This window comes from Oryza glaberrima, chromosome 10, assembly GCF_000147395.1.
Source record: "Oryza glaberrima chromosome 10, OglaRS2, whole genome shotgun sequence".
Taxonomy (NCBI): Eukaryota; Viridiplantae; Streptophyta; class Magnoliopsida; order Poales; family Poaceae; genus Oryza; species Oryza glaberrima.
In genome coordinates, this window is record NC_068335.1 from 22097313 (window position 1) to 22107361 (window position 10049).

Below are 10049 nucleotides of genomic sequence, written 5' to 3' on the forward strand. Positions count from 1 at the left end.
ATGACTGGTTTATTAGTAGTCATTCTCCTAGCATGTTATATGCTTATTTTGGCTATGGTAAGGGTCACAGCCTAGGCTGTTAGACTCATTAATTACCATGATTTTCTGTCATGTTTGGTGGATCATTTTAAGAGTTTCTTGCTCGGATTCCTACCAAATATATCTATTTTTGGGCCTTTTGAGTGTTTGTCACTCGGCCCTTCTTGTATTTTTTGTCCTTAATATATTCAAGTTGAGAAGCAGTCGGCTGGGTATCTTACTAAGTACCATGCGTGCTTTGCTATAAAACCACTCGGTGCTTGACTATATGTTTAGTTTTTCAACTAATCACATAGTCGGGGGCTACACCTAATTAGGTGCATCTACTCGATGCACCATGTTTTATTTTCGCCCTTCACAGTTTTTGATTTTTAGTACTCGGCAAGCTGGAGCAAGTTGAATTGAAGCACTCGGACTACTGGTTTTTGTTTCGAGAAGGTTGTTTCGTCAACTGCGAAGGTCTCGGGGGCTACTGTGGAGATTATGAATACCCCATATCTGCATGACAGTTATACTTTAGTCGGATATATGGTACCAAATATAGATAGAATATCTTTATGAGGACTCGGGGTAGGTTCTCAACTTGTATGTCAAGAAAATACCCGGGATCCTAGTCGGCTACGATTGTATTTTATCTGTAATCCCATATTCCGTTAGGATATGGACTGTACCTTGTATTACGGATCCCTTCCCCTATATAAGGAGGGTCCGTGTGCTTCTTGGGGCACGATTCTTTTTTCTCCCAATCATACAATCAATAACACACTCGGCGGAATCATCCCCGGACAGGAGTAGGGTATTACTTCTTTAATAAGAAGGCCTGAACCTGTATAAAATTCCTTGTCTCCAAACCCACTTTCCTAGCTTGATAGCCACCCTCTTTTATTATTGCCGAAATCTTGTTTCGACAGTGAACTAAACAGGCCCTTAATCGTTCTCCTTTGTCATTCTGTCCAGTGTCTGTCACTTTGACAAGACGAAATGTAACATTTCAGACAGCCAGAACTCTGAACTTTCTGTTGGGCAAAACAAAAAGAACTCTGAACTAGACCACTTCATCATGTCATAATAAACCATTACAATTCACAATTTAGTAGTACTCAAGAACAAGTAAAATAGAGAGAGAGTATGAACCAGCAGGAGATAGACACCTCATATGTTCTGGGCAGGCTGTACGCTGACACTAGAGAGCCAATGCGTGGAGCAGAGAAATGCAGAGAGCAGAGAAATGGGGATGCAAGACATTTGCCATTGCCATTGGCATTGGCATGGAGAAACCAGGCAGAGGAGCTGATGCAGCATCATGGTCCATGCATGTCACCTGTCTCTCGCCCTATGCCACCTACAGATCCTCCTCCATTCACTCAACAGCTACTATGTCAGCCATGTAGGGCACAGGAGGCAGATGCTCATCTTGTTAACATCCTCATTAGTGTAGTGACATCTCAAATGCAGCTTGCTTGTTAGGACTAAACAGATGCTTGTAAATGCCATCAGTTGATGATTGGGTTGAGTTGCTGTCTCCCTCAACAGCACACAGAAAAACATTAGCAAATGCTGCATGGTCCATTCATCAATCATCATCAGAGGATGCATGGTCCATCATGCCATTAAGCTTGCATCCATGGGGCTACAACTACACTAACACCTTCTCACTTTCTGTTGTCATTGTCAGAAAACCCCCCAAGAACCCAGCTAGAAAGACATAGGGATTCCTGATCCAGCTTAGGCAAGCATGAATGGCACACGCAAACACACATGCATATCGATCACACAGAGGAACAACACAACACTAGCTTAGGTACACGAACACAGGACAAATCTAGTTATCTACTCGTAGGTAGGAGGGTAGAAGAAAGACAGTAGTAATAAGTACTAGTAGTTCATAGATACTTCCTCCGTCCTAAAATGTAAGCATTTTTGAGGTTGGCATGGGTATTAAGAAAGTAGATGAGAATGATTGAAGAAGGTGTGTGATTGGTTGAAAAGACAAAGTAGGTGAAAAAGAATGGTTGTGATTGGTTGAGAGGAGAAGGTAGGTAGAAAAATAGCTTCATTTTAGGATAAAGTACTATGCTAGAAATAGCTACATTTTGGGACGGAGGAAGTACTCCACTAGACAAGGAGATCCAGCCATGCCATGGCTGTCCAGTATGCAAGCAAATTAGCAAGCAAGGGAGGAAGAAGAGGCTGGGCAGGGCTGGGCAGCCGGTCCCTCCCTCCATTGGTATTTATGAGAGGCATCTCCTCACCAACCAAACAGACACAGCATCTCCGTGTATAGTACAGGGGAATAAATAAGCAGCAGCTGATGCTTGCATTGCATTGCCATAGAGGCATAGAGCATTGCATTGCAGCTCAAAAATTGGTCCAGGATCCACAGTGGTAGCTTGTCAGAATATTTCAAGCAACGCAAAGGAAGGAAGAAAGGAGGATTGTAGTGTAGGAGGGATCCAATGCAATGGGCAATGAGGCAATGAAATGCAATGCAGCAGCAGAAAGGCAGGGCATTCATGGCTGGGCACATATTAGGTTGGCACAAAAAACACAAGCCACCATGGACACATTTACTCCCCTTCAACCACCCCACAGCATACATTGCAGAAGAACAGAGCAAGTCAATGCAGCATAGTAGCAAAAGGACAGGTAAAAAATGAACAATACTAGTAGTAATAATAAGATAGGGCAAAGGTTACAGACAAAGAGTACAGAGAGGTAACAAGTCAATTCCCGAACCAAGACCCCCTTCTAGTGTGAAGAAGGGTCACAACTGGTTCGCTCTTGACTTCTCCTCTCCTCCTTTCTCTTATCTCATCTCCTAATAACAATCTGCTTAATGTCTTCTTCTTCTTCAACCTTACACAAAGTCTAGCTCGATCTTAACACAAACCACACACTCAAGCTACCAAGTCTTCTTCTTCCATCTTATTATTACAAAAATTCAAAACAAGGAGCTAACCTTCTTCACATGCAGTTCTCACTTTTGATGAGGAAAGGGAGGAAGAACCTAAAGAGGGATGGATGGAGTAGCAAGAAACCGATGCACGACCAAAATGCCTGCAGAGCTGATGTCAGCAAATTCATGAATCAGGTGGTTGGTGCAAGTGAGAGCTTGACAAGACCCTTTCTTTCTTTCTTTCTTTCTCAGCAGAAGTAGCTTCCCAAAATGATCAAAATGCCCCCCATGGCTTTGCTTGTTGGCTGGTTGGGGGTATTTTCGTCATTTTGAGAGGCAGAAATATGGCGGGAAGAGAGGAGAGATTTGAGTAGCTGTTAGTGTTGGCTTCTTGTCAAACCCTCCCTTGCACCTGATGAACCAGCCAGACCGAGAGCTAACAGAAAAACAAACTGCGATGTTAGCGAAATAAATTGGGAGGCATTTTGGTGTCTGATCCCATGTTGCTCCGATCCCCTCTCCTCCAGGTCTCCTTTGCTACTGATCGGACGCCGGCTCACCCCCAGCACCACCTGCTGAACCTTTGAGTGCAGCTGTGATCTGGTGAATGGCGTTGCAGACAAGGCTGTTGATCGCAGTGACACTCGAGAGGTTGAGCTTGGCAGAAGGTACGGCGCTGGCCAGCACCTGCATGCCGACGGTGAGGAGGCAGCCATTGGGAGGCAGCAGCTCATCTGCATTGTTGTTGTTGCTGCTGCTGTTTCTTGGAGGAGTGCTACTGGTTTCGCCATTGCCATTGCCAGTGGTGGTGGTGGTGCTTGAGCTGATGGTGGGTGCAGCAGCAGGTGATGGGCTGGTGGCAGGGAAGATGGCGAAGCCCAGGGGGAGGAGAGGGATGTAGGAAGGATCCTCGCCGCTCATCGTCACCTGAATTGCGTCCACGTCCACCGTCGCGAACACCACCAGGCTCCCACCATCAGGGTGGGTGCTGCTCTCCTGCAGCAGGAGCTCCACATTCTGTGACGAGTTGCTTGCAGCCTGGACATCAGTTTTTATCAATTGGAAAATGGTCAGCTCTTGTTATATATCTAGTTTCAATCAGCAGAGGGAAAAAAGTAAAGTAAGCAACTCTCATTATGAAATGAGCTAGATCTATGTGCATGGTACATTATGATTGTAAGCATTACAAGGTGTACGTGTAGTATATGAAAAAAAGGGGCTAATATATATATCAGAAAATAAAAAAGAAAGATTCAGACATAAACTGTCCATGTAATGACAGCAAATTCAGAGATGCATGTGCACACAGCCCCAGCATACACCACTAAAATCTCATTTAATATGGCATATTGAGTCATGTACAGTTCAAGTAGCCGGTGTTAATTTCTTGTCCTTGGCATTGGTAGCAAACAGTGAGTGCTTGAAACTATTGAATTGAACAACAGTTCTTCACCAGAGAGTGCAGTTACAGCAGTAACTCAGTAGCTACCATTGAGCTATTACAATTTATACTACAATAATTAATTTCCCTATCTTTTTCTAGTTTTTACTGTATAAGACATAAACACACAACGTGTGCATATTGACTCATGTTTTCATGTCCCTTCAGGACTCTACAGGACGGGGGGAGATATTCACATGCTCACCATTAGTAATCCATAATTCTGCAACTATGGAAGAAACTAGACAAACCTAGACAATAAGTACTACATAATATTCTTGATCAGAATCATTTAAGAGCTAGCTAAGTCGTCGTGATTTTGCTCTTTAATCAAAGCTACTAGATATTATGCACCATTAAGCACTTCAATTATTATGATCATGCTCTTGAATCAGGAAATTAACTACTACAAGGACGAAAAAACATGGCATCATTCAGAGAGGTGGTAATTGGGTACTCACGTTAATGCGAAGAAGAGAGATGCAATTCCTTGGATGTGATCCATTTGCAATATGTGCCACCTCATGAAGGGAGCCGCCGTTTGACAAAATCTCAAGCTGCAAAAGGCAAATTAACAAACATGACCACAACGAATTATAAGGTGAACAACAACAATTTTCAGTATGGACTGAGTATATTATATGGCTCTTCATTGTACCTGGCAGCGCTGTTGTTCATCTGCAAGAAGCTCAAACACCTGCTGATGGGTAAAAGGAAGCCAGCTTGTGGAGACAGCGGTGAGGATGACACCGCTGGGCTGTCCGGGCTCAGTGTTCTTCCGAGTTGTAACCCTGATAGTGTCCTGGGTTGAATCCGAGAGGGCCGTCCAAGATTGGGTTCCAGAAGCACTGATGTTAGCACAGAAAGTGGTGATCATCCGCTGCGACAGCTTCATCATATTTGTTCTTGCCTCAGGGGTGCGGATCACTGTGAATCAGAAACAAAGGGATCGAGAAGATTATATCATAAATGGTCAGGATGGATTTTGTGAATTGTGAGAATTCAGAATCCACAACTCTACACAAACTGTGGATTCTGAATTCTCACAATTTACAAATAGCTAGTGGTAATGCGCACCTCCGAGGTCGGCGATGTTACGGGCGAGCTCACTGGCGAGGCGCTCGCACTGGCGCTGGAGGATGGAGAGCCAGCGCGTGGCCCCGAAGGCGGCGCCGCTGGCGACGTAGTCCCTGAACACCGGCTGCAGCGGCTTCTCCTCCCCGACCATCTGCATGTGCTCCACCCACACCACCTGCATTGCCATTGTCACCTCCATTCATGTTCATGCTCAAATTAACACCCAATGCAAGCGTATGTACGTACCCTGGAGTATCCATTGGGCATGTCCTGGATGATGCAGCCGGACGGCCGCCGCCGGCACCTGACCACCGAGGCTTGGAGGAGCCCCTCCTCAAACCCTTCCGCCGGGAAATCCACGATCGCCCAGCTCCCCTCGTCGGCGTTGTGCACGCAGTAACGGAAGAACACCACCTCGCGCGCCGCCACCAGAGGCGACAAGAACTGCACCTCTGCTTGCATCTGCATGCCATGTACCACGCTTATTTCAGTCCCCATCCATCCCAAAAACAACTAATCTAATCAATCAGTAGTAGGGGAGTAGTAATCAGTTAGTAATTACCAAGAGGAGAGTTCCACTGCCGAGGTGACCAGACGCAGCTCCGTGGTTTATGATCTGGATTGTTCTTGCCTTGCAAACAATCGACGGGAACAGCTCCATCCATTTGTTCTGCAAAACAATATTAATCGACATTAATCAGATGATTAGAAATGAAGCATCATATACTAGTGGAAAATGGCAGTATCACTGCACTGCACTGACCGCATCGAGGAAGGCGTCCACCAAGTTGATGCTGTTCATGATGACCACCGCGTTGTCACGCGTCCCCTCCGCCCTCGCCACCGCGCCGCCGTCTCCCTGCTTCGCGCCGTCCACCGGCCAGCTGAACATCCGCGCGTGCTCCTCCACGGCCATCACCTCCGCGCCACGCTGCCGCACCCACAGCGGCTCGCCGGCGCGGCACATCCTGGCGAGCTGGTCCGCCGCCGTGGCGGCGAGGTCGACCACCAGCTGCTTGTCCTGCTCCTGCACGGGCGCCATCATGGCGCCCATGTACGCCGCCGCGCCATCGTGCTGCGGCACGACGGGTGGCGGGATGAGGTCGCCGCAGCCCATGACCGGCGCCTGCTCGGCGAAGTGCCGCGAGTAGACGTTCATGTCGAGGTCGAGCGGTGGCATGAGGACCGGCGGCGGCGCCGAGATGCAGCTCAGGGCCGACGTCGACAGCACCGGCTGCCGTCCGCCGCCGCCGCCGTAGCGGGTGGCGATGCAGGCCAAGCGGTCAAGCTGCAGCCAGGAAGCATATATAGGAGGAGTATTATGTGTTGGGAATTGGGAATGAATGGTAGGTAGGGTTTTAGGGAGCTAGCGACCTCGTCTTTGAGCCTGGCGTTCTCGATGCGGAGCTGCTGCTCCTCGTAGGACATGTCGGCGAGGACGGCGGCGTGGCCGCAGTTGGGGCAGACGACGTTGCGGATGGCGGCCTGGAGGCGGAAGTTGTCGCTCTTGAGGTTCTCGTTCTCCGCGCGCAGAATCACGTTGTCCGCCCTGTCCTGCTGCGCCTGAACATATTCAACCCAGCCAATGCATCATGAACATATTGCCATTTGCATTTGCAAATACAGTAGCGTATATATGGAATTATTAATTTGCATATATATAGTACCTTCATCTGGGTCCGGCGATTCTGGAACCAGAACTTGACCTGGCGAGGTTTGAGGCCCAGTTCCTGGCTCAGCTTCAGCCGCTGCTTGTCGTCCGGATGCGGGCACTCCTTGAACAGCCTGCATGGATGGATGCATGCACGCCACTTGTCAGTATCACAATATCAGCAAGGTTTAATGGAGACGAATCGATCGAAACGGCTGGCAATGGCATTGAAGAGGAAGAAGAAGATGGAGATGAAAACCGTACGCCTCCATCTGCTGGATCTGGTGCGCCGTGTGGCGGTGGTAGCGCTTCTTCTTGGCGTTGCCCCCCGCGGCGCCGCTGGGCTGGGCGGCGTCGGGCGGCTGGTCATGGCCGCTGTGCTGCGGCTTGTGGTCGTCGTCGACGTCGGCGAAGCTGAGGAGGCCGTCGAGGTGGGCGCTGCCGGAGCCGCCACTGAGCTCCATGTCCATCTCGAGGTCCATCTCCTCGTCCTTGGCCACATGGAGGCCGCCCATCAACCCCTCCTCCTTCTGCACCGCACGCACGTATATAGCTAGTGTCATGAGGCTATGCAAAGAAAGAAAGGAAAAGAGAAAAGAAGAGATTAGCTTACAGGTATTAAGGTGGCGGCGGCGTTGGAGAAGTGGTGGAAGGGCATGGCGGCGGAGGAGGACATGAAGCCGGCGAGAGCGGGGTTGGGGATGAGCGGCGAGGCGAAGAGCGCGTCGGCGGAGGAGGAGGCCCCGGCCATGGCGGCCATGGACGACAGGACCTGGCAGTCCCCGAACATCCTGCGCATATGTCCGGCCGGCGATATCTTCAATAGGAGTAGCTAGCTAGCTAGCTAGTGGTTCCTTCTCCGGCGATCCGGCCAGCGCCCTCCTGCCTAGCAGTAGTAGAAAAAAAAATCAAAGACGAAGGAGCATGGCCCTAGTCAATCACTCACACACTCCTAACTCCCGAGAAGAAGAGAAGAGAAGAAGAAGAGAAAGAGATTGGAGGATGGAGATGGACTACGGCGGAGCAGGAGGGAAGAGGAGAGGTGGTGGTGAAAGGAGACAAGCGGAGTAAATGGCCGGAGTAAATACCCTGTCGGTTGTTCCGTGGCCTTCCTTCCTTGATCACTTCTTCTCCTTCTTCTTGATCCCTGCAGCTGCCTTCCCCCTTGAGATCAATCACGGCTGGCTGGCTGGCTGGAGAAGAAGACGATCTCTCTCTCTTTCTCGCCTCCTCTTCCTCCTCCTCTTTATGGTTGCAATATCGATGGAGGTCAAGGCTAAGGCAGCGAGCGAGCGAGCGAGGAAGAGGAGTAACCGATGGCTTTGGCTGGCGCTTATCTTGTCTAGTAGCTACTGTGACGCTCTTTGACCTCCTCCCCCCTTATTCCGCCCTCACCACGTCACTCACGTCGCCGCGCGTGCTCCCCGCTCGCTGACGCCCCGGTCCCACCGTTGAATCCGCTCCAGCGGGGCCCACGGGGCAGCGACCCTCCCCCGTCATGGTCTCGACGAAGACCCGGTGACGACGACGACGACGCCTTCTCCGCGGTAGTCGCGGGGTGGTCCCCACGTAAAGCGCGGAGGAAAGGGGGGACCCACGTGTCACTGGGAGAGGGTGGAGCGGGGTACTGTAGTGGTGGGAAGGGAAGGGAGTTAATGCGGTAATTAGGAGAGCGGATTACAGTGAGACTGACAGAGTAAATGCTCGCGCGGCAACAGTGGGTAAGTCGTAACGCTGCGAATCCCCGCTCCTTTTTTCCTTTTCTTTTCTTTTCTTTTTTTTCTTTTCCCCCACCCACCGGCTGAAATACAGACAGAGAGACCAGGTCAACTGCATGCATGCGATGCGGTCGATCTCGTCCGTCCGATCCAGCCACGAACAGATAGAGAGAGGAAGAGAGATCTGGGCCGTCCGTAGCGAAGCCGCGTTACGGCGCGAGGGGGTCTCTGGAGCAGCATGTGTGCGAGTGGCCATATCATATCGTGCAGCAATTAATTTGTAAGATTTGTATGTACAGCCAGCCCCAACCCCGGCACGCAGCTATAGCTGTAGGTAGGATAGGAGTAAACAGTAACTGCTCCATATCATCCAGCATCATCGCCCGTATCTCTCTGCTTAATTTCACTTTTGCTATAGGGCAGTCACACCCATGTCATGTGTGATTGTGTTGTGTTGGGTATTCATATCCATATATGCCTTTCCTGCCAAAGATATCACCACATTGATATCCTTTTTATATCCTTTTTTGTCTGGCTAGTTTTAATTTGTTTAATTTCCTGCTACAAAATACTTACTTGTATACATATCCTCGCTCACAAAAACAAGAATACCACTCCCTATGCCCTCAAATATATGGATTTCTGAAATTATCCGTGGTGATTAAGGAAATATGTGAAAATAAATAAGAGATGGTTATGATTGATTGTGACAAGAAAATAAGCAAAAAATAATTATTTAAAAGATGATTCTCACTGATTGAGACGACTGAGAAGGTGGAAAAGTTGCTACTCCTTCCATCTAAAAAAACTGACTTCTGATACCAATTCGAACAAGCATATGTTCAGATTTATCCCTAAAAGTTGATTTGTTTTCCTAGTACATATGGTGTATGTTTTTAGGATGGGGAAGTATTATACACATGCTGACATGCATGCCATTATACTCCCTCATTCCAAAAATCTGAGAACTATTTTATTCTTTGGTTTCTCCAAAAATCCGAGTTATATTTTTAGTCACTATATGCTAAATGAAATTATTGATCGGAAACAAACAAGCCATTTTAGTACTTATTGATTGCATGTTCATTGGTTTTGCCACATAGTGAGTGAGTTAATTGCTTCTTGTTTTTGATGAAAAAGAAATAGATCTCAAAATTTTGGAAGGAGGGAGTATATATTAAGGTACGTACTTTTATAGTTTTGATCATAACTTCAATTGATGAATAG

At 48.4% G+C, this 10049-nt stretch overlaps 1 protein-coding gene across 2 annotated transcripts; it reads right to left on the bottom strand.

Moving 5' to 3' along the window:
* Window positions 1-2686: 2686 nt before the first annotated feature.
* LOC127752836 (homeobox-leucine zipper protein ROC3) lies at window positions 2687-8396 on the bottom strand. 2 transcript variants are annotated; one of them, XM_052278272.1, is made up of 12 exons: window positions 8193-8396; window positions 7718-7986; window positions 7369-7634; window positions 7121-7238; window positions 6828-7016; window positions 6217-6741; window positions 6016-6123; window positions 5700-5915; window positions 5454-5628; window positions 5035-5303; window positions 4838-4933; window positions 2687-3973 (listed from the first exon to the last, which is right to left on the bottom strand). In XM_052278272.1, the coding sequence occupies exons 2-12, from the start codon at window positions 7901-7903 to the stop codon at window positions 3473-3475; spliced, it is 2649 nt and encodes an 882-aa protein (XP_052134232.1). In that variant the 5' UTR covers window positions 7904-7986; window positions 8193-8396; the 3' UTR covers window positions 2687-3472. The 2 variants fall into 2 exon arrangements, with proteins under 2 accessions (XP_052134232.1, XP_052134231.1); XM_052278271.1 differs by having other exon boundaries at window positions 7718-7990.
* Window positions 8397-10049: the final 1653 nt, after the last annotated feature.

Coding starts and splice junctions, on each gene's coding strand:
- LOC127752836 (XM_052278272.1), bottom strand. CDS start 7,903: ATGCGCAGGATGTTCGGGGACTGCCAGGTCCTGTCGTCCATGGCCGCC. Junction 6,742..6,827: donor ACGCCAGGCTCAAAGACGAG/GTCGCTAGCTCC, acceptor TCCTGGCTGCAG/CTTGACCGCTTGGCCTGCAT. Junction 5,629..5,699: donor TGCCCAATGGATACTCCAGG/GTACGTACATAC, acceptor ATGGCAATGCAG/GTGGTGTGGGTGGAGCACAT.